The following is a 24,237-nucleotide window of genomic DNA, read 5'->3' on the forward strand; positions in this document are numbered from 1 at the left end:
GATTATGGTTCTGAATGAACCATCTGTTTATTTTTTTTTATCATCAAAATAGGGGGGGGGGGGGGGGGATAAAGCACCTTTACCTTTCCTATCGCCAGGACTTTGCACAGAACCGGATTTTTTTTTTTTTTTTTTTAATCAGGCCCAAGATCTTCCGATGACCTTCTGGGCGGTGTCACTATGAAGGTTTGCTGAGACAAATTCTATTTTTAGACCTTCCCTTACTAATGTCCAGAATCCAGCTGCTGGAAGAGATGTTCTCCCAGGCCTGGATGAAGAGGCAGAGCCTTCTCCCTTAGGCCAGGATCACACATGCAAGAAACTCAGACGAGTCTCAATACCCGGCACTGGCACTTGGGAGCAGAGCATGCGGCAGCATACAAATACATACAGCCACACACTCTGCTCCCGAGTGCCGGCGGCAGTGCCGGGTATTAAGATGCGAGACTAGTCAGTTTCTTGCAAGTGCGATCCCGGCCTTACTTGTAGCATGGCATCACAGGAGACTATTTTTTGGATTTTCAAGCGGGTCCTCCGAACACAACTCAGGGCTCTTTTCTACTTTTAAACTCCCCCTTCCTTAACCCCTCTGGAGGACATCTCCCCCCCCCCCCCCCCGTTACATTTTTTCCTCCAAAAAGAAGTCTTCATCGAATCATTTGTAAACCCAGGATAGCCCTTCTTGTCACTGGCCTTTACCAATATGTTGGCAAATTGCTGTTCTGGAAGAAATTGGACATCTCATGGTATAGAGCATAGTTTATTTTTAAACTGGAGATCTCCTGGAAAGCCTGAGCCACTAGGCTCGACTTGCTGCATTCAACAAGCCAGCAGACCTAGCTGCTAGCCTCTCAGAGTCTGACAGAAATGCTGTGGCTCCCTGTTAAAGGCAGGATGCCCAAAATCTTATCCCATTGGGTTTTATCCTTGGAGCTGTTCCTTCACATGTTGCAGCAAAATCCTAAGGAAACAGGCAGTACAGGTTCCGGCAATCACTGTCTTCAGACCCCCTGCTTCCCATGTGTGCTTCAGATATCCATCCGCTTTCTTATCTAACGGATCTTTAAGTACTCCAGAATATTCAAACGATAGGGAAGACCTCTGAGGATTTCGATACGGTCCCATCAATCCTAGGGACCTTATCCCGATATTCTCACTCTGATAACAGAGAAACATTAGAATCAGAAGAGACTCCCCTGTATCTTTTTCTCTTTTTGCAATAGGGTTTTTAGGGAGCTTTCCACCTCAGCCCTGATGGCTGATCTAAGGCTTGCAACAAAGTCTAGGATCTCGTCACTGTTTTGTGGATGCAGCATGAACAGATTTCTATGCCAGTCCACTCCTAGCAGGGTTTTCCATATCCTGTTCCTCTTTTTAGCGCTAGCTTGCTTACGTCTCTCCTAGTGTTTTAAACAAAAAGACAAGGGGAAGGGGTGTTATTAAAATGGTGACATTCACAAAGATCACTCACCATGCGCTGTCACTTTAAGGGTACCAGATTCAGAGGCTATTCTGGAACACAAAGCATCCTCTGGACACCAAGGAGCCCCGAGACACTGCCAGTCTGACTGGGACAGCTCCCCCATGCTGCTGATTGAGCCACCTGCTGTTGTCTGATCCTCCATGGTACTCGGAGAGCTTGAGCATAAGCGTTTGCTTATGGTCTGTCTCCCTTTTATATGTCTTTTCAGAGACCTGTACCTCTCCTGCGAGAACCGCCACATATGACATCACTCTGGCACGCCCATTCCCAGAGTGGTTTGCGCCCGTGACATCAGCAGGGGGGGGGCACCGCATTAGTGGTGCATCCAGGCTGCATGCCACACTGAGTGGTGCGTTGGTTTGAGACACGCAATGCATCTGTCTCTGCTGCCAGCACATGCAACAGAGTCCCTTCTGGACCAGTGACAGCGCTTCTAGGACCCTGAAAACCAGCACCACAGGCATGTAAGCCTGTTCTTCCGTACACCAGGACAGGGCTGGATATGATCTTTCATTCCATTGTTCAACTGTAGATTTCAATACGAGGTTCCCATCAAGTACAGGAAACCAACTGATGCGAGGGAGAGGTGCCACACTTATTTCAGTAGTTTTCCTGTCCTTGATGGGTGGATACTTCTCCGATGTGCTGTCATGGGTGAAGGGAAAACTGTTCCACAGTCAATATGGGTTTAAAATGCAGACTTCGCTTTAATTTGAGGGTATTCACATCATAGCTGGAGTAATGGTTTAGGAATTCCAGCTCTTAAAATATGTAGCTGTCTTTTTCAAGCCTCTAAAATTAATTGGACAATGGTGAGCTTTTGAACAAAAAAAACAAAAAAAAAACCCATGTCCACATAATCGCAGAATCCTTTCCATGGTGAAGAAAAACCTCTTCACAACTTCCACCCTAGTGCAGAACACACTCCAGGAAGTAGGTGTTTCAGTATCTGAGTCTACCATAAAGAGAAGACTAAATTGGAGCAAACAAGGTGCAAGCCAATGATCAGTCTTAAAAATAGAAAGGCCAGATTAGACTTTTCCAGAACTGGACTTGCTTCTTTAGACTTTTTAGCAAGGCATTCTTTGGACAGAGTAAACAAAGATGAACCGGTACCAGCATGATGGGTAGTATGGAGACGGCATGGAACAGCTCATGATCCAAAGCACACCACATACTCTGTAAAACATGGCTGAGGCAGTGTGATGGCATGGGCATGATTGGCTTCAAATGGCACTGGGTCACTAGTGTTTATTGTTGTGACTGAATTCAAACCGCTGGAAGAATTCTTAAGTTCACAAATGCAGCAAGATTGATTGGTCGATGCTTCACAGATCACCCAAAACATACGGCAAAAGCAACCCAGAAGTTTAAGATTGTGCAATGACTGCGTCAATCACCACATCTCAACCTCATTGCGCATTTATTTCACATGCTTAAGACAAAAATTTAAGGCAGAAAGACCCACAAACAAGCATCAACTGAAGTCAGCTCCAGTTAAAGGCAAAACATCACAAAGGAGAAAACAGTTTGCAGACTTCCAAACTTCAGGCATTCACTGCCTGCAAAAGATGCTGTGCAAAGAATTAAAAGTCAACATTTTATTTATTTACGGTAAATTTAATTTGTCTAATTACTTCTGAGCCTCTGAAATGAGAAAAAATGGTTTCAATTCCTTAACGTTTCATAAGATTTTTATTCAACCCCTTTAATTAAACCTGCAAGTATCCGCTTTAATTGTATCATCTCAGTTTCATTTTAAATAACTAGTGACGTGCAAAGCCTAAAGCTCCAGTTACACATAGCGATATCGCTAGCAATATCGCTGTAACGTCACCGATTTTGTGACATAGCAGCGATATCGCTATGTCTGATACTTACCTCCGACCGACTCCCCCGCTGCTCATCGCTGGTCGCGCGAGAATGTCCTGGACCATTTCTCACCGGGCGCTTCCTGCTGGGCTTCCTGTGGCGCTGACGAGCGACACGTGGACGCGGGCGGGAGGATGTCAGGATCGCCGCGTCTGACAGGTAAGTAGCGACCCCCGACTCCTGCTATGTCGCTGGTGAGATCTGCCTGTGTGGCAGCTCACTAGCGACCACTTAGCGATGCACCAGCGATCCATATCGTTGTCGGGATCGCTGGTGCATTGCTAAGTGTAACGGTACCCTAAATCATGAAGATTCGATCACTGTCCAAATATTTGACCCCAACTGTATACACACTTGAGTGCTGCACCATCTCCACCATAACTGTTGTTCTGATTGTAATTTGGTGCACAACTCACACCTTCCTTGGAGGAAGTCACATTTTTGATAGCGCTAATGCTGCTCATGTATATTTACAGGGAATCTCAAAGTTTATGTTTATCAGTCTAAGTAGTATAAAATAAAGAGCCCCATTCCAGTCACTTACTGGACTTCTTGCAGAGGTTTTAATTTAATTTGTTGCTCTTCCCAATGATGAATGCTATGCCTCTGTCAAGCAGTGGTGCTAAAGGAGTTAGAGATAGGCAGTGGCCATGAATATAGAGAACTACATGGCAGAAACTTATGTCTGAGAACTATTTCATAGTCTGGATAACCCTTCATATCAATATATCACACTTGAAAAGATGGCACCAAGTACAGTTCTTTGCAAGTCAAATACAAATGAAAGACTGCCAGTAACCAGAGTGGCTGTGCTAAAAAGAAAGGGGATCTGTAGGGCAGTCATGGTTTATTTAATGGTATTTATTTTTCGTCAATGAACTAAATGCTATGTTTGCAATCCAATCCCTAGTACAAATAGGGACATCCTACTTACCATTAGGACACATGCTTGTTTTCCATCCATGAAGCCTTTGGGAATGGAATTTGGAGTGAGAATCTCATATCTTTATATAAAGAAAAAAAAAAAAAAAAAAAAAGAAAAAAAAAAAAGAAGGTTAATAGCATAAAAAGGTCAAATTCAAACAAATATCTACCTAAGGCTATGTGCACACGGTGCGGATTCGCAGGTGATGTACAGTACCATTATAGCCTATGTAAAAAAAAAAAAAAAGGGGGGAAGAGGGGGAAGACATGCAACATGCTGCATTTCGGCTCATAGCAACCAATCACAGCTCAGCTTCTTTTAAACAGCTCTGGTGAAATGAAATATGCTTCGTTATTGGTTGGTGATACACACAGATTTGCAGCAGGAAAAAGGAAATCTCTAAGATCATTGAAGCAAGAGTCAACAAAAAATGTATTGCCAGATTTGAATTCAGGATGTCAAAATCATTAAGAAATGGCTCATTTCATAACTGAACCGGGCAAGTTTTAAAAAATATGTAGATTAGTGTTATCCATATTTGCATCTCAAAACAATGTGTGTCTAAACACAGAACAGGCGTCAACCTTTCAATTATATAGTTTCTCCAAGTTCCACTTCTGATTTTCCAAGACAAACACGGATGTAAAATACTGACGTGTGAATGAGGGCCAACTGTCAAGGATTCACCATACTGAAGTGGGCTGGACACCTTTATTTAACCAATCACCTTCCAATGATTTCTTCTGGACTACAGAAAATTTGGACACCCCCTGTATAAGGACCTCCACATACAGCATAGACATGCCAGCTAGTAATGTGCCTGTCTGCAGAACTGTAGTTTGTGAAGTGGGAAATTTTAATTTCTTAAACACACACCTGCCTCTTATACAGTGAGGAAAATAAGTATTGGAAATCTTGCAATATGGGCAGTGTATGAACCTACAAAGAATGGAGAGATCTAATTTTTACCATTTGAACACTTCAACTGAGACCGAACCTAAAAACAAAAAAAACGAAACCACCATGGTTACCTACCGGTAGTCGGTTTTTCCGGAACCCATGACAGCACCACCTGAGAGAGGGATCCGCCCCGCCAGGAACCTACTGAGATATAAGGGGCGGCACCTCTCCCCCGCTTCAGTTGGGTTACAGAGCATTGAGAGGACTTCCCGGTTAGTAACATGTTAATCCAACACCACATCACACAAATGCACCCTACTAAACGTGCACACCCATACGGTGAAAAGGGGGGGGGGGGGGGGAATATATGGGTGCTGTCATGGGTTCCGGAAAAACCGGCTACTGGTAAGTAACCATGGTGGTTTTCCCTTCACCCATGACAGCACCACCTGAGAGACTTTTGGAGACTTCGAGATACCTTAGGGAGGGACCACCGCTTGCAGCACCCTTCTACCAAAGGTTAAGTCAGCAGAGGAGGATAGATTTAATCTGTAGTGCTTAAAGAAGGTGGAAGGTGAGGCCCAGGTAGCGACCTTACAAATCTGTTCAATCGATACCTCTGCTTTCTCAGCCCAGGAGGTCGCCATGGCTCTGGTGGAATGAGCCTTGATGCCGTCAGGAATCGGGATACCACTAGCTGAGGAGGCTACACTAATGGCTTCCCTAATCCATCTAGCAATAGTCCCTTTTGAAACCCAATAGCCTTTCCTGGCACCCTGAAAAGCTACGAATAGGGACTGGGACTTCCTCCACTGGCTGGTGACAGATATGTATTCTAGCAGGGCTCTCTTAGGCTGTGTGCACACGATGCAGATTTGCAGCGGTTCTGCAGCGGATTTTACCCCGCAGAAACGTTGCATTTCTGCATTGTGATGTACAGTAGCCTTTAAATCAATGTAAAAAAAAAACGCTGTGCAGACGCTGCGGATTTTTCCACGGTACAAAATCCGCAGCATGTTACTTTTGTGCGGTTTTCCATGTCCCCTGTCACCAAATCCACAGGGGGAAAACCGCACAAAAACCGCATGAAAAATGGAAGAAATCCGCAGGAAAAATGCAGGTCATTTAACCTGCGGATTTCTTCCATTCTGCGCGGAAAAATCCGCAGGTCCAAAAAGTACGTCTGCACCCAGCCTTAACATCCAAACTATGGAACCTTTCTTCCAGTGGATTCTTTGGATTATCACAGAAGGATGGGAGGATAATCTCTTGACCCCGATGGAAATCAGACGCTACCTTAGGCAGATAAGCGGGGTCTGTTCTTAGCACCACCCTGTCTTGAAAAACTTGTGTATAAAGGTGGATTTACTGAGAGCCTGCTGGTCGCTTATTCTACAGGCTGAAGTAAGGGCCACTAAAATGATTGTTTTTAGGGTCAGAAACTTTACAGGGAGCTGATGTAATGGTTCATATGGTTCTTTCGTGAGGGCCTCTAGTACTAGGTTTAAATCCCACGGAGCTATCCTTGGTATTGGAATAGGTTTAGCCCTATGACATGATTTGATGAATCTGGCTATCCATCTATTTGCTGCCAAGTTGCAATTATAGAGTGCCCCTAGTGCAGATACCTGAACCTTTAGTGTATTTACCGCTAACCCTAGCTGTAAACCTGCTTGCAAAAACTCTGAAGATGGCACTAATTGGGGGTTCTTGTTCTAACGGCTTGCCTAGGAACTGTAGGAATTTATTCCATGTTCTGCCATAGATGTTAGTTGTCACCGGTTTCCTACTTTCGAGCAGGGTGGCTACCAACCCCGGGGAGAACCCTTTACCCCTTAAAAGCGCCCTTTCAAATTCCACGCCGTCAGATGGAATCCCTTGTCTTGCGCGTGGAATATCGGGCCCTGGGCTAGGAGGTCCGGGATCTCTGGCAAAACCCATGGATCGGAGACGGACATTTTCCGCAGTAGAGCAAACCAGGGCCTTTTTGGCCAAAATGGGGCTATCAGAATTACTCTGGCTTGATCGGTCCTGATCTTTTTGACCACTGTTGGGATCAGAGCGACTTGGGGGGGGGGGGGGGGGAACACATAGGCCAACTTGAAGTCCCACTGAATGTGCAGAGTCCACTGCCCATGGATCTTCCCTTGGGTTTAGGGAGCAAAACCTGTGTGTTTGCCTGTTGTGTCTGTTGGCAAAGAGGTCCATCACCGATTCCTCCCAAAGCTGCGTTAACTTTTGAAAAATGGACCGATTTAGGACCCATTCCCCCTGCTTCAGGGTATTGCGACTTAGAAAAATCGGTCTCTGTTTTCTGCCCCTTTTATGTGCAAGGCTGTTAAGGAGTGTAAGTGTTGCTCCGCCTTGCCCAGGATGTCGTCTGCTGCTTTCATGAGGGAGTATGATTTTGTCCCCCCTTGGTGGTTGATGAATGCCACCATTACTTTGTTGTCTGACATGATGCGGACCTTGCAACCCCTGAGTAGGGGAAGGAAGTGGGTTAGGGCTTTGTTCACAGCCCATAATTCTCTGAGATTGGAGGATGCCCTCTTTTCTTGGTGTCCAGGACCCTTGGCCTATGTGACCCCTTAGGTGCGCCCCCCACCCCAGGGAGCTTGCGTCCGTTAGGATTACATCTGTCGCCTGTTTGTCCCAAGGTATTCCTGCGGCCAAATTTGTACTGTCCAGCCACCAGTTGAGAGTGTCTCTGGTCTGTAGTGAAAGCTCTAGACCTCCTAAACGCCCTCCTAGCGATCTTTGTGCTGCTAGTATCTCCCACTGGAGTTGACGGGTATGAAATTGAGCCCACCTGACCGCAGGAATACAGGACATCAGAGTGCCTAGTAGAGACATCGCTTTCCTCAACGTCATCTGAGGCTGGTCTCGGGCTGACAGGGCCATGTTCCGCACCTTCTTTTTTGGCCTCCGGAAGCAGACACACCTGCTGTTCTGAATCCAGGATAAATCCTAGGAAGGTCTGTTGCTTTAGGGGTTGTAGTTTTGATTTTTTGAAATTATCCACCCTAATTCTTGTAAGGTGTCGGTCACCTGGCTTAACTGCGCAGTACATTGGTCCTCGGAGTTGCCCACTATGAGGAAATCGTCCAGATAGGGTATTATAAATGTATCTTGAATGCGAAGGAAAGCTGTTACCTCCTCTATGACCTTGGTGAAAACTCTCGAGGCTATGGATATACCAAACGGAAGAGCTGTGAACTGGAAATGCTTCAGTACGCCTTGGATATAAAGTGCTACCCTCAAATATTTTTGGTAATCTGGATGGATAGGGATATGATAATATGCATCCTTCAGATCGACTACAGCCATAAAGCAGTCTTGATGTAGTAGCTTTATGGCCGTCGGCACCGACTCCATCTTGATTCCTTATCCACCGATTGGTCCGGTTTCTTGATCAAAAAAAAGTGGTGAATAAAACCCCCTTCCTTCTGTGTGTCTGGGACTTCGTAAAGGACCTGTTTGTCTATAAGGTTCAGGATCTCTGCTTCCAAGGCCAATTGTTCTTCGGCCGCTCTTCTGAAGGGGGTAACTACGAACACTGGTTTCGGTTGGTGAACAAAGGGGATTTTCAGGCCTTCTCTTAAGACGCTTAGGATCCAGGTATTGGAGATCTTTTCCCAGGCCTGGGAAAAGAGTGCCAATCCCCCCCCCCCCCCCACACTGGAATACTGGCATCATAGCGGTGTTTTTTTTTTTTTGTTTTTTTTTAGGTGGAGGTACCTCCACCAAACAAAGCCTTACTCCTTTTTCCTTTTGCCCTCCCATCTCCTTCTATCGGCCGGAGGACGCCCCCTATTGAACCTTCCACCCCTCCGAAAAGGGCTGTCTCCTCTGCTCTGTTGGGAACCTGGGAAAGCCTTTTTTCCTACCGCTTGCTTTTTCCAGGATGTCGTCCAAGTTCTTTCCGAATAAGAATCTCCCATCACAGGGGAGAGAGCACAGCTTAGCCTTAGATTGCAGGTCACCCGGACAGCCTTTAAGCCAAAGTGCTCACCTAGCAGCATTTGATAAATTTGCTGCTCTGGCCGTTAGCCTCATAGAATCCGCCGAGGTGTCCGCTAAAAAGGCTGCTGCCCCATGCAAGAGATACATATCTGCCAATATTTTCTCTCTTGGGACCCTTGATGGTAATTTTTCCTCCAACTGCTGCAGCCAGATCACGAGGGAGCGTGCCGTGCAGGTGCCTGCTATCGCCAGCTTTAGTCCTCCTGCTGTTGCCTCCCATGCATGCCTCAGATATGAGTCTGCCTTCTTATCTAGTGGGTCTCTAAGAACCCCTGAATCTTCAAGGGGCAGGGCTGATTTTTTAGAAGACCTGGATACTGCTGCGTTTATTTTTGGGACTTTGTCCCATATCTCTGCGTCTTTGTGCTCAAAAGGGTATCGCCTTTTAGAGGTGGAGGGAAGAGCTCCTGATTTTTCGGGTTTCCTCCATTCTCTCTAAGCGCCTGAACCTTTTCGTTCACCGGAAAGGTACGCTTTTTTCCTCTCCTGGAGACCCCCAAACATATCTTCTAGGGTTTTTGTAGTTTTCTCTTCCTATAGGCCCATTGTTGTCCTAATGGCCTTTAGGAGGGCATCTGTGTCATCCACCGGAAAACATGGCTTACCCCGTGTCACTGTCTGAGGAGTCTGATGAGGAGGCCTGTTCCGACTGGGACGAGGCCGAAGAGGAATTTGAGGGAGAACTAGGGGGATCCCTTCTTCTTTTCCTCCTTTTTTTCAATAGGGTCTTAATTGAACCCTCCATCTCCGACCTAAGGGCTGATATTAGATTAGCAGCGAAACTAGGCGCTTCCTCCGCCATAGTACGCTGAATACAACTGGCACAGAGGTCTTTCTGCCAGTCTCTTGTTAGGGCCGCTTTGCATATGGCGCAGTCTCTATTTTTCTTGCTCCTTTCCTACGGGGTCAAACAGACAGGGAAACCCTATTAACAAATGCTAGCTTTCACGAAGATCACTCACCACCCGCAAACAAGGGTACCGGACTTGGAGGCTGCGTCGGAGCACGTGACTTGTGCTCTCTGGATCTCGAGGATTCTCCCGACCTGCGGCTGCTGCTTGAGCGGCTTCCATGTTTGCAGCCGGAGGGCTGTGAGGGCGGCAAAGACACGGACCTCTCCTGCTCTGACTCCATTGTTGCACCGTCTGGCCCGCCGCAGTGCCTCGTTTGAATATGCCTCCATCCTGTGAGTGGCCTCCGATCAGCTGTCTCCCCTCCCCCCTGCGACCGCCTTCAGAAAAAAAACAGCCGGCATCACACTGGGCGCCATGACACCGTCGCCTGGTGCTGACGTCATCCGGCGCACCCATAATACTCTGTGCCGCTGACGTCAGTGGCCGGAAAGCGCCCGCGTCTCTCCCCTGTCAGATGACGCGGGGATCGAGATGCGGCGCGCGAGGGGAGGGCGGCGTGGTGGGGGGCTTCCCGTAGCCACCGGGGATCCCACCAGCACCCACACGAACCCAGAACCCCGGAGTGCCCGGGGACTGTGCATCCAGCACCCGACGGCCGGCGCTACAGGTATGACACCTGTTCTTCCCAAGCCGGGACAGGGCTGGGTTCTTTTTTTTTTTTTTTCTTCTTCTTTCTTCGCCCATGACAGGCACCGCCGACAGTGGGGTTCCTTCCAGGACAGGAACCCAGCTGAAGCGGGGGAGAGGTGCCGCCCCTTATATCTCAGTAGGTTCCTGTCCTGACGGGGCGGATCCCTCTCAGGTGGTGCCGTCATGGGTGAAGGGAAAAATCGCATTGTATAATTTCATTAAACTGCATTTTATTACAGGAAATAAGTATTTGATACAATAGAAAAACACAACTTAGGCTAGTTTCACACTTGCTTTTTTTTGCAGCGCGTTTTTCCCGCAAAAAAACGCATTAAAAAAACGCATACAAAAGCATACAACTGCTGCGTTTTTTTCAAGCATTTTTATGAGCATGCATGAAAAAAACGCAGCGTTTTTATGCGTTTTTACCGCGTTTGCGTTTTTTTCCCAACATTAGGTGGCCCCTCACACTAACCCAAACCATGACTTTACTAACCCTAACCCTAACTAACCCTAACCCTGACCCTAACCCTTAACCAAACCATACTTAACCCTAACCCAAACCCTAAACCCTAACCAACCCTAACCCTAACTAACCCTAACCCTTAACCAAACCATACTTAACCCTAAACCAAACCCTAAACCCTAACTAACCCTAACCCTTAACCAAACCATACTTAACCCTAATCCAAACCCTAAACCCTAACTAACCCTAACCCTGACCCTAACCCTTAACCAAACCATACTTAACCCTAACCCAAACCCTAAACCCCAACTAACCCTGACCCTAACCCTGACCCTAACCCTGACCCTAACCCTGACCCTAACCCTGACCCTTAACCAAACCATACTTAACCCTAACCCAAACCCTAAACCCTAACTAACCCTAACCCTGACCCAAACCATACTTAACCCTAACCCTGACCCTAACCCTAACCCTGACCCTGACCCTAACCCTTAACCAAACCATACTTAACCCTAACCCTGACCCTAACCCCAACCCTAACCCTGACCCTAACCCTAAACCCCTTTAACTAACCCTAACTCTAACCCAAACCCCTAAATTCCATGGTTAAAAAAAAAAAAAAAAAAAAACGCTTGTGCAAAAAAACGCATACATAAGCATGCCAATGCGCACATATGCGCACCCATAGGCTATAATGGCCATTTTTAGCGCAAAACGTGCGCATATGTGCGCATGCGCTTTTTTGCAGGGCCAAAAAATGCAACATGCTGCGTCTGGAAAATACCAACGCACACCCCAAAAAAACGCAGCGCATGAAAATCGCATATGTGCGCATGCCAGTGCGCAGGTATGCGCACCCATGTTAAATATAGGGGGAAAAAACGCATGCGCACATATGCGTTTTTTTCCCAGCGCTAAAAAACGCAAATGTGAAACCAGCCTAAATATTTGGTACAGAAACCTTTGTTTGCAAATACAGAGGTCTGACATTTCCTGCAGTTCTTGACCAAGTTTACATACACTGCAGCAGGGATTTTGGCCCACTCCTCCATACTGATCTTCTCCAGATCTTTCAGATTTCGGGTCTGTTGCTGGAGTTTCAGCTCCCTTCAAAGGCTTATTGGGTTCAGCTCTGGAGACTGGCTAGGCCACTCCAAGACCTTGTAAAGCTTCTTACAGAGCCAATCTTTAGTTGCCTCGCCTGTTTTAGGTCATCATGATGGAAAACCCAGCCACGACCCATCTTCAGTATTCTCTCTCAGGGAAGGTGGTTGGCCAAAATCTTGCGATGCATTACCCCATCCATCCTCCCTTTAATACGGTGCAGTTGTCCTGGCCCCTCTGCAGAAAACCACCCCCAAAAGGATGTTTACCCCATCATGCTTCACAGTTGGGACAGTGTTCTTGGGTTGTAAACATCCTTCTTCCTCCTCCAAACACAGCGAGTGGAATTGATACCAAAAAGTTCTATTTTGGCCTCATCTGACCACACCTCCTCTGGATCATCCAGATGGTCATCAGCAAACTTCAAGCCGACCTGTGCTGTTGTGAGCAGGGGGATCTTGTGTACCCTGAAGGATTTTAATCCATGATGGCATAGTGTGTTACTAACAGTAATATTTGAGATTCTGGTCCCAGCTCTCTTCAGGTCATTAACCAGGTCTTTAAGTGTAGTTCTGAGCAGATTCCTGACCTCTCAGAATTATCCCCTCTCCCACTGAGGCAAGATGTTGCATGCAGCCCCAGACTGAAGAAGATTAACAGTCATCTTGGGTTTCTTGCATTTTGTAATAATTGTGCCAACAGTCTTCTCACCATGCTGATTGCCTACTCTCCTGTAGCTCATCCCAGCCTTGTGCAAGTCTACAGTTTAGTCCCTGGTTTCCTTAGGCAGCTCTTTGGTCTTTGCAATGGTGGAGAGGTAGGAGTGTAATTGTGTGTGGAAAGGCGTTTTTTATAAAAAGGTAACGAGTTTACACAGGTACAACTAATACAAGTAATGAATGCAGAGTAGGAAGGCTTCTTAAAGAAAAACAGGTCTATGAAAGCCAGAATTCTTGCTGGTTGGTAGGTGACCAATTTATTCAAGCAATTAAATTTTAAAATCATGATTGTTCTTTATTTTTAGAATCCGTCTCTCACAGTTGAAGTGTACCTACGATAAAAAATTACAGACCTCCATTCATTGTAAGTGGGATACTTGCAAAACCTGCAGTATCAAATACTTATCCCCACTGTAAAAGCTGGTTTACAATAGCCGATGTATTGCAAAAATTCAGGGACCATTCGTATATTGAATGGGGAAGTCTCTACAGTATGTGCAGAGATTTTTACAACCCTCAGATTTATGAATAGGTAATTTATTCTTCAATTGTTTTAGGGTATTTTTCACAAGCATCTTGTAAAAACCACCATGGTTACTTACCGGTAGCCGGTTTTTCCGGAACCCATGACAGCACCACCTGAGAGAGGGACCCGCCCCGCCAGGACAGGAACCTACCGAGACATAAGGGGCGGCACCTCTCCCCCGCTCCAGTTGGGTTACAGAGCATTGAGAGGACTTCCCGGTTAGTTACGTTTAATCCAACACCACAACACTCAAAAAACACCCTACTAATTGTGCACACCCATATGGTGAAAAGGGGGGGGAATATACGGGTGCTGTCATGGGTTCCGGAAAAAACGGCTACCGGTAAGTAACCATGGTGGTTTTCCCTTCACCCATGACAGCACCACCTGAGATTTTTGGAGATTCGAAACACCTTAGGGAGGGACCACCGCTTGCAGCACCCTTCTACCAAAGGTTAAGTCAGCAGAGGAGGATAGATTCAACCTATAGTGCTTAAAGAAGGTTGAAGGTGAGGCTCAGGTAGCGGCCTTACAAATCTGTTCGATCGATACCTCTGCTTTTTCGGCCCAGGAGGTCGCCACGGCTCTGGTGGAATGAGCCTTGATGCCATCAGGAATCGGGATACCACTAGCTGTGTAGGCTACACTAATGGCCTCCCTAATCCATCTAGCAATAGTCCCTTTTGAAACCCCATAGCCTTTCCTGGCACCCAGAAAAGCTACGAATAGGGACTGGGACCTCCTCCACTGGCTAGTCAGATATGTATTCTACAAGAGCTCTCTTAACATCTAGATTATGGAACTTTTCCTCCCCCAGATTTTTTGGGTTCTCGCAGAAAGATGGAAGGACAATTTCCTGACCCCGATGGAAATCTGATGCTACTTTGGGCAAATAAGCGGGGTCTGTTCTTAACACTACCCTATCCTGAAAGACTTGCGTATAAGGTGGATTTACTGAGAGAGCCTGTAAATCGCTTATCCTGCGGGCTGACGTGAGGGCCACTAACAGGATTGTTTTTAGGGTCAGAAACTTTAGGGGTAGCTGATGTAATGGCTCATACGGATCTTTTCTAAGGCCCTCTAGCACCAAGTTTAAATCCCAGGGGGCTATCCGGGGTATTGGGATAGGCCTAGCTCTATGGCAGGATTTAATAAATCTGGCTACCCATCTATTTGATGCCAATTTGCAGTTGTAGAGCGCCCCTAGTGCAGACACCTGAACTTTAAGTGTGTTCACTGCTAACCCCATCTGCAACCCCGATTGTAAGAACTCCAGGATGGCATTAATTGGGGGATCTTTCCCCAACGGCCTACCTAAGAACTGCAGGAACTTATTCCATGTTCTGCCGTAGATGTTAGTCGTCACTGGTTTCCTACTCTTTAGCAGGGTGGCCACAAACCCGGGGGAGAACCCTCTATCTGTTAAAAGCGACCTTTCAAATTCCACGCCGTCAGATGGAATCCTTTGACCTGAGCGCGAAATATTGGACCTTGAGCTAGTAGGTCCGGGATTTCTGGTAGAACCCATGGATCGGAGAGGGACATCCTTCGTAGTAGCGCAAACCAGGGCCTTTTTGGCCAAAATGGAGCTATTAGAATCACCCTGGCCTGATCGTTTCTGATTTTCCTGACAACTGTTGGGATCAGAGCCACTGGGGGGGAACGCATAAGCTAGTCTGAAGTTCCACTGGATGTGCAACGAATCCACTGCCCATGGATTTTCTCTTGGGTTTAGAGAGCAGAACCTGTTTGCCTGTTGTGTTTGTTGGCAAAGAGGTCTATCACCGGTTTCCCCCAAAGCTGAGTTATTTTCTGAAAAATGTACCGGTTTAGCGCCCATTCCCCCTGCTTCAGGGTATTGCGACTCAAGAAGTCTGCCTCTATGTTTTCTGCCCCTTTTATATGTAGGGCTGTCAAGGAGTGTAGGTGTTGTTCTGCTCTGCCCAGAATGTCTGTCGCCGCTTCCATTAAGGAGTGTGATCTTGTCCCTCCTTGGTGGTTGATGTATGCCACTACTACCTTGTTGTCTGACATGATGCGTACGTTTCGACCCTGGAGTAGCGGAATGAAGTGACTTAGGGCCTTGCTCACTGCCCACAGTTCTCTCAGGTTGGAGGATGCTTCCCTTTCTTGACGCGTCCAGGAACCCTGACCTATGATGCCCCTTAGGTGTGCCCCCCACCCCGAGGAGCTTGCATCTGTTAAGATTATATCTGACGCCTGTCTGTCCCACGGTATTCCCAAGGTCAAATTTTTCTTGTCCAGCCACCAATTGAGAGAGTCTCTGGTTTTTAAGGAAAGCTCCAGCTTTCCTTCTAAATGCCCTCTTAGCGATCTTTGTGCTGTTAGTATCTCCCACTGGAGTTGCCGGGTGTGAAACTGAGCCCACCTGACCGCCGGAATACAGGATGTTAGGGTACCTAGCAGAGACATTGCTCTTCTTAAGGTCATACGTGGTTGGTTTTGGCCCGTCAAGGCCAGATTCTGCACCTTTTCTATTTTGGACTCTGGGAGCAGACACTGTTGCTTTTCTGAGTCTAGTACGAATCCTAGGAAGGTCTGTTTTAGGGGTTGCAATTTTGATTTTTTGAAATTGACTATCCACCCTAATTCCTGCAAGGTGTTGATCACCCGGGTCAACTGCTCTGTACAGTGGTCCTCTGAGCTGCCTACTATGAGAAAATCGTCCAGGTATAGTATTATGACCGTGTCGTGAATCCGGAGAAAGGCAGTCACTTCCGCTATGACTTTGGCATATCTATAGCCCCGAGAGTTTTCAAACGGAAGAGCCCTGAACTGAAAGTGCCTTAGCGTGCCTCGAATATAAAGTGCTACCCTCAAGTATTTCTGGAAATCTGGGTGGATAGGGATGTGATAATACACATCCTTTAAATCGACCATGGCCATGAAGCAATCTTGGTGTAGCAGCTTCACCGCCGTAGTTACTGATTCCATCTTGAAGGTCGAGTTCCTTATCCATAGATTGAGCCGTTTGAGATTTATGATTGTCCTGAAGGTTTGATCGGGTTTTTTTATTTATCAGAAAAAGGGGTGAATAAAACCCCTTCCCTTCCTGTAGGCGTGGTACCTCGGAGAGTACCCGCTTGTCTATCAGGCTCAGGATCTCTGTTTCTAAGGCCACCTGCTCTTCGGTCACCTTCCTGATGGGTGTGATGACGACTACGGATTTTGGCTGACGGATGAAGGGAATTTTCAGGCCTTCTGTAAGGATGGTTAGGATCCAGGCGTTGGAGGAGATCTTCTCCCAGGTTTGGAAAAAGAGTGCCAATCTCCCCCCCTACTGGAACACTGGCGTCACTGTGGCGACTTTCTTGAGGTGGAGGTGCCTCCACCAAACATAAATCCCGATTCTTTTTTTCTTTTATCCTCCCATCTTCTCCTGTTAGTGGGAGGGCGCCCCCCTATTGAATCTTCCCCTCCGAAAGGGCTGTCTCCTCTGATCCATAGGAAATCTGGGGAAGCCCTTTTCCTCATCGCCTGCTTTCTCCAGTATATCGTCCAAGTTCTTGCCGAACAAGAAACGACCGTCGCAGGGGAGAAACATAATTTGGTCTTGGACTGAAGGTCACCCGGACAGCCCTTAAGCCATAACGCGCGTCTAGCAGCATTTGATAGTGACGCTGCCCTGGCTGTCATCCGCATAGAGTCCGCCGAGGTATCGGCCAAAAAAGCTGCTGCCCCGTGCGAGATACATCTCCGATAAGATTTTCTCTCTTGGGACGCTTGAAGCCAGCTTTTCTTCTAACTGCTGCAGCCAGATCATGAGGGAGCGTGCCGTACAAGTACCCGCTACTGCCGGCTTTAGTCCTCCTGTTGTCGCTTCCCATGCGTGCCTTAAATATGAGTCCGCCTTTTTGTCTAGTGGGTCTCTAAGAACCCCTGCGTCTTCCAGGGGCAGGGCCGACCTTTTGGAGGATCTGGACACCGCTGCATCTATTTTGGGGATTTTGTCCCATATCTCTGCATCCTTATGCTCGAAGGGATATCGTCTTTTGGAAGTGGATGGAAGGGCCCCCGATTTCTCAGGCTTTTTCCACTCTCTCAATAAGTGCCTGGATCTTCTCGTTTACCGGAAAGGTCTGTTTTTTCCTCTCCTGAAGCCCCCCAAACATAACATCCTCTAGGGTTTTAGCCGCCTTTTCTTCCTGTAGGCCCATTGTAGCTCTGATGGCCTTTAGGAGGGCGTCTCTTCTACAGGGAAACATGGTTTACCCCCCATGTCGCTGTCTGAGGAGGATGATTTTTCCGCCTGAGATGACATTGACGCGGAATCCGAGGGGGAACTAGGGGGATCCTTCCTGTTTTTTTTCCCTTTTTTCAATAGGGACTTAATCGAGCCTTCCATTTCTGACCTTAGGGCAGATATCAGATTGGCTGCGAAACTAGGCGCTTCCTCCGCCATAGTCCGCTGAATGCACGTAGCGCAGAGATCTTTTTGCCAATCTCTTGCTAGGGGAGATTTACATATAGCACAATCCCTATTGTTCTTCTTGCTTCCCGCTTTCCTAGGCCTTTCCTACAGGGTGAAGCATACAACAGAAGCCCTATTAACATAAATGCTAACATTCACGAAGATCAACCACCCGAAATCAAGGGTATCGGACTCGGAGGCTGCGTCGGGGCACGTGACCTGCGTTCTTTGGATCTCGCTGAATCCCCCGACCTGCGGCTGGGGCGACTGCTGCTGGAATGGCTTCCATGCTTTCTGCCAGAGGGCTGAGAGGGAGGCAGGGACGCTGAACGTTCCTGCTCTGACTCCATGTTGCACCGCCATCTGCTGCCGCCTTCCTCTTTAAATACCGCGCCTCCGCTCTGGTGAGCGTCCCTCCCCTCCCCCCTGCAACCGCCGGCCGACCGCTTCAGAAAGCCGGCCGGCGTCGCACCGGGCGCCATTACACCGTCTCCCTTCTCTGACGTCAGCCGGCGCACCCAGCATGCAATGCGCCGCTGACGTCAGCGGCCGGAAGACGCCAGCGTCTCTCCCCTGCTATGGGGATCGAGATGCGGCATGCGCGAGGGGAGGGCGACGTGGTGGGGGCTTCCCGCAGACCCCGGGGATCCCGCCGACGCCCGCACGAACCCGGGACCCCGGAGGGCCCGGGGACTGCGCATCCAGCACCCGACGGCCGGCGCTGCAGGTGAGACACCTGTTCTTCCTGCGCCGGGACGGGGCTGGGTCCATTTTCTGCCCATGACAGGCACCGCCGCCCGTGGGGTTCCTTCCAGGACAGGAACCCAACTGGAGCGGGGGAGAGGTGCCGCCCCTTATGTCTCGGTAGGTTCCTGTCCTGGCGGGGCGGATCCCTCTCTCAGGTGATGCTGTCATGGGTGAAGGGAAAACAGTATATCAGAAGAGCACACAAAGATTGAAGCAGGAGACTTAAAATCAATCAAAATACAGAATCAAAGTGAAAAGGTAGACCAAGTAGATAAACATTTGAGATTTATGGGAAGTTGGCAAGCTCAAAAATAAAACAGCTAAAAACTAAATCATTGACTTTCCTTAAAAGAGGCAGTACAGCTAGATTACTGAAAATGCATCATTGCTTACCCAACACATTGTTGTACATTTAATAGACTTGGAATACAAAGCACAGCCATTAGCTAAGATACAGCACCTGTGCCCAGTAAACAACGATCTTCAAGGTTTTCAGAAAACTGACCCCCCCCCCCCCCCCCCCCCCATAATGAGACACTGGTAACCTGTGAGACGTACCGCCCATCACCATTAGGCTTTACGCTCACGGTGAATTTTTGTTGTGTTTCCTGCAGTTCCAGCAGAGCAGATGGGAATTATAGAAACTTCATGCCCACTGTGATTTTGTTTAGCATAAGGCGACATGCAGTGTGTGTCAAGTCTGCTACATGTCAATTTATCGTGCGTACGTCAAGTTTTATAAGTGGGTTTTTCCCATAGACTTACATTAGATGCAGAAAATCTGCAATTAAAAACAAATGCTAACAAGTGAAAAAAAGAAAAAAACGTATAAAAAAAAAAAAAAAAAATCGGAGAAGGCCGACGCCGTCCAGGGGTGTATACTGCAGAGGTGGAGCCAAAGTTAATCTTTTTCAGATTATGCATAGTGTCGCCTCCTAGTGGACTGCAGCATAACACCCACGGTTCTGTGTCCCCCAATTAGGCGACAGAGTAAAATATAAAAAATAAAGCTCAACTTTTTTTGGTGGATTGTTTACATTATATACAAAAGTCTAAGTGAAAATATTTATACAGGGCATATAAACAAAACCTTGTGATTCCATTACCTACACAGGTTAATTTCTTAAGCCACTGTTCATTTTTATATGAGTACTTTTGTGCACTTTTTAGCAAGAGAAAAGATGAAATCTCATTTAAAGGGAATCTGGCAGCAGTTTTGGGCGATATAAGATGCAATACAAGATGCAGCCACTGCCTTTCAGGGCTTATCTACAGCATTCTATAATGCTGTAGATAAGCCCCTGGTCCGAACTGCAAGATTAGATACGTTTTATTATACTCACTCAGGGGGCGATCCTTTCCGATGGGTGTCCATGGTCTCGGTCTGGCACCTCCCATCTTATGACCGCCACCCTCCTGCTTGCTTCAAAGGCTACCTGGCATCGCGCTCCTGCAGAGGCATACTTATCTGTCCTATTGAGGGCAAAGGAAAATACTGCAGTGCGCAGGCGTCGTGAAAGGTCAGAGAGCGATGAAGCAAGCAGGAAGGCGGTGATCATAAGATGGGAGGCACTGGACCCGGACCTGGGACACCCATCGGAAAGTACCCCCCCGGATGAGTATAAGTTATTTTTCTTCTCTTGCAGGTTGGATCGGAAGCTCATCTACAGCATTATAGAACGCTGTATATAAGCCCTGAAAGGCGGTGGCTGTATCTTATATAGGCCAAAACTGCTGACAGGTTCCCTTAAACAGCTTAAATTCCAGGGCAATTTTAATTTAGTTAATTGTACAATCTTAGAACCAAGTTTATAGTCCCTACCTTTGCCGAAACTCTTGGAAGACAACTCTATTGGGAAAGCCTTGTCTGCAGATTCTGATGCCCTCCAGCACACCATTACAGCGCAGCTGATCTAGTACCAAGTGGGCGTCCAATTTACCAGCCTAAAGGGGATAAAAAGCAAAATCTGCTGTTTCAAGATTACAATAATTTGTTGATTCTTTGCACGGATAGCAAGTTGTATCAAAGTACCTTTTTCTCATGATTTGGGATGATGCAACGTACAAAGTTTGGATTTGTGTTTCTTAGAGTGGCCATAAGTTTAGACAGCTGTTCCTTGTATAACTGACCTACAGTACGGAACATTCCTTTTCTGGTCTTAAATACTCCAGGTGATGCCGAATCCCCCATGCCTGCTACTTGATCCAAGCCGACAATTCGATCCACTACAATGATGTACAAGGAGAAAAAAAAAATAAAAAAAAAAAATTCACAAGCGTTTATAGTATCTTAATGCATAAAACTTTTTTTGCTGCCATATGTACTGTAACATCTTCTATAAACATTTTGTATAACTTCTGAAAAGGACCCGGCGTCAAAGTTTTGATGCTGAACTGGACACCGGACGTAAAAGTGACTGCTGAGCAGAAAATTAATTTCTTTACTCTCCTGGTCTAACCTCCTGCATGATGAGCATTGGAGTAGAGCACATATGCAACATAATCACTGCTACAGGTGAGTCTTTGTGGAATCTCAAAGACCTCACCAGTAGTATTACATTTGATGTTTTAGCCCCGTGATCTAGGATCCCACAGGTACAACATTTTTTAGAGGTGCATTTAAAGGGAATCAGTCACCCTTTTTTTGGCCTTTCAGCTGCCGGCATAGACATCGGAGGCTTATCTACAGCATTCTGCAGTGCGCAGGCGCCGGGAGAGGTCTGGCGCCTGCGCACTGCAGAATTCTGCTCTGCCCTCAACAGGGCAGAGCAATGCACCTGCGCCGGAGCCATTTCAGGACGGGAGAAGAGGACGTCATCGCAAGAAGGGAGGCGCCGGACCCGACCGCAACACCCATCGGACCGCCCACCTCGGTGAGTATAATATAACGTGTTTTTCTTCTTTCAGGTTACATCGGGGGCTTAACTACAGCATTACAGAATGCTGTAGATAAGCCCCTGATGTCTATGGCAGCAGTTAATAGGGGAAAAAAAAGGGCGACAGATTCCCTTTAAAAACTCCGGTTCCTTGAGAAACACCACTTAAAATTTGATCAGTACTTTTTTTAATGCTTTTTTCTTTTAAATCCAACTTTTTTTTTAATTTACTGGGGGCCACCAAATTTTTCGCCCTTCTATATGTAATCCCTGGTTTATCAGGGAGATGTTTCATCCTGTGTGAGCCTGAATCTGGCTCTTTCAATTGGATCCAACCGAGGCAAGCTGCAAGCCCTGTCTATTGAAAAGTATCCCAGAAGGAAGGGCGCCGATTTGTCTGTTCTCTCCCAAACAGGGGTTTTTCTGCTTATTGGAAAGGTAGTAATCATCTCTGTTCTACCCTCAACTGTTTCTAATAAAGCAGGTTACACAAGGAGAACAGGGCTGTGACATGTCTCATACCAATAAACCAAAAATATGGCTAAACAGTAGTAGCATGTTCTTTCTGCTGTGTTTATGCCAGCTTTTGACTGGAACAAAAGCCAAAAAACGGTCCTGTACTATAAGCTGGTATAAGTGCAAAGTGTAAGAGCACTTTCACACTGTGGTCATTTCACAAAACAAAATGAGCATATACCCTACAGCAATTAACAGTACATGTAAATAACAGTACTTCGGTAATGGTAATTTGAATTTAAAACAAAAAAGTCATCTTACCATGACATGATGTATCCACCTGACTAGTATTAAAACTTTGCCATGTGTCAATGTCAATGTGATTAAGGGCAGAGCAGGAGAGGGTCCCAACTGAGACACCCACCATGGTATGGTTATTTACTAGGGAAGAGCGAACGTGCTCTGCAATACTAATCACTCGAGTATCACAATGCTCGGATGTACTAGTTATTCGGCAAGTATTGAGCCATGCTCTATGTAAAACTTAAATCCCGCCCTGCATGTTTGGCACCTATTACGCAGCCAATAAGCATGTGGGAACTGCCTGCTTGTCACTTTAATGCCGTAGCCATTTTGGTTGTGGCATTACTGTGATTAGCTGGCCAAGTGACAGAGGTTATAAAAACAGGAGCCGCCCAGCTCAGCACGCTGACGCCACTGCAGAACTCTGACACTTCGTATTGGAGGGGAGAGCACTTGTCTAGGCGTACGTGACAACAATGAATCAGAGGCATGTAGTGTTGATACTGGTGCTGAAGCTGAGCCATCATACTAACCGCCCTTCTAAGGGCTTATCGTTTACTTGCTGTTTGTATCACATTCTGCATTTAGCCGAGGGAGAGCGTCGCAAGAGAAGTTAGAGTGGTTGAATACAATCAGTAGACCGGGACTAGGGCAGTGCAGTCATTTGCCAAGAATTTAGCTGGATTTTTTTCTTTTGGGGGGGAATATTTTGATTCATCAAGCATTATGTGATTCGTGTTATATAACACTACACAAAAATTGTTAAAAAATGTCCCTGGGTTACATTTCTTACCCATACACTATTGTGGTCTGAATTTTTGCAGGCTTAATTTTTCTCAGACATACAGTTTCACATGTTCTGTGGTTCATTTCTGTGATATCCAACACAAAAAAAAGCATTAAAAAATTGGCTGGATTGCAGTTCTCATCCATACACTACTCTGTGGTCAGGGGTACGTTTCCTGTGATTCATAAAAAAAATGAAAACGCAATAAGTGTTGCTGGGTTAAATTTATCACCCATACTGTATTATATGTTTTGTGGTACATTTCTGCTGCATAACAGAAAAACTCTCCATTGTCATCCATACACTTGCATTGTTACATTACAGTGGTATTAAACTGAGAAACCTGCTTTGACTGCTGCAGGTTATGTTATTAAAAATAAACTTTGTTTCAAGTCACCTAGTAATTACAAAATGTGCAAGGCGTTCGGTAAGGGACGGAGAATGCCTAGGACATGGGCAGGTGCGACTATACCGGTTGCTGGAGCACAAGAAACTCTCCCATCCACAACACATTAGGTTCCTATCCCACTTTGCAGGGAGGCACAGCACACCACTTCTGAAGCCAAAAGTGCGAACAGGTGGTCGGTTGGATAACAGAATGCTTCCAGCAGGCTTGGCAGCACTACCCAGCCTTCACAAGGTCCAGTCCGGATCACTTAACCCTCACCCACGAGGCAGAGAGGTCTTCTAAAATGGTTCTATACCAAAAGGCCAATGTGGAAAATGTTGAAAAAATTCCCATCAGGAAATGCCAGCAGCAGGGGGCGAGCTCCCTGGCCCAACCAAGGTGAAGAGACGAGGGAGAGACACCAGGTACAGCAGAGGTACACTGTCAAAGGCTTGGGCCAAGTTCATGACCGGGTATTTTTGACAAGGAGGGAAACATTTTAAGAGATGGTCAAGCAATACTTTGTCAACCAAACTAGTGTACACACCAATTCCTCTGTGACCTTCAGCTATTGGGTTTCAAAGATGGACACTTGGCTTGAGCTATCCCTTGGATGTGTTGGGCTGCCAACCGCTACAGTCTTGTCAGAGCGGACTTTTAGTGCCACAGTGGGGAGATGCCAGACA

General features: G+C 46.8%; 1 protein-coding gene across 2 annotated transcripts in view; it reads right to left on the reverse strand.

Moving 5' to 3' along the window:
• The window catches only part of MYH9 (myosin heavy chain 9), a 247,741-nt gene that overhangs the window by 93,241 nt on the left and 130,263 nt on the right, over nt 1-24,237 (reverse strand). For both annotated transcript variants that reach the window (XM_073557995.1, XM_073557996.1), the window contains exons 16-18: nt 20,774-20,967; nt 20,564-20,685; nt 4,290-4,359 (exon numbers count right to left, since the gene is read on the reverse strand). In XM_073557995.1, the coding sequence (XP_073414096.1) occupies nt 4,290-4,359; nt 20,564-20,685; nt 20,774-20,967 (386 nt within the window). The remainder of the gene's footprint in view (nt 1-4,289; nt 4,360-20,563; nt 20,686-20,773; nt 20,968-24,237) is intronic.

Source organism: Dendrobates tinctorius, unplaced genomic scaffold (genome assembly GCF_039654945.1).
Source record: "Dendrobates tinctorius isolate UK_male_01 unplaced genomic scaffold, ASM3965494v1 ptg000012l, whole genome shotgun sequence".
Lineage (NCBI taxonomy): Eukaryota > Metazoa > Chordata > Amphibia > Anura > Dendrobatidae > Dendrobates > Dendrobates tinctorius.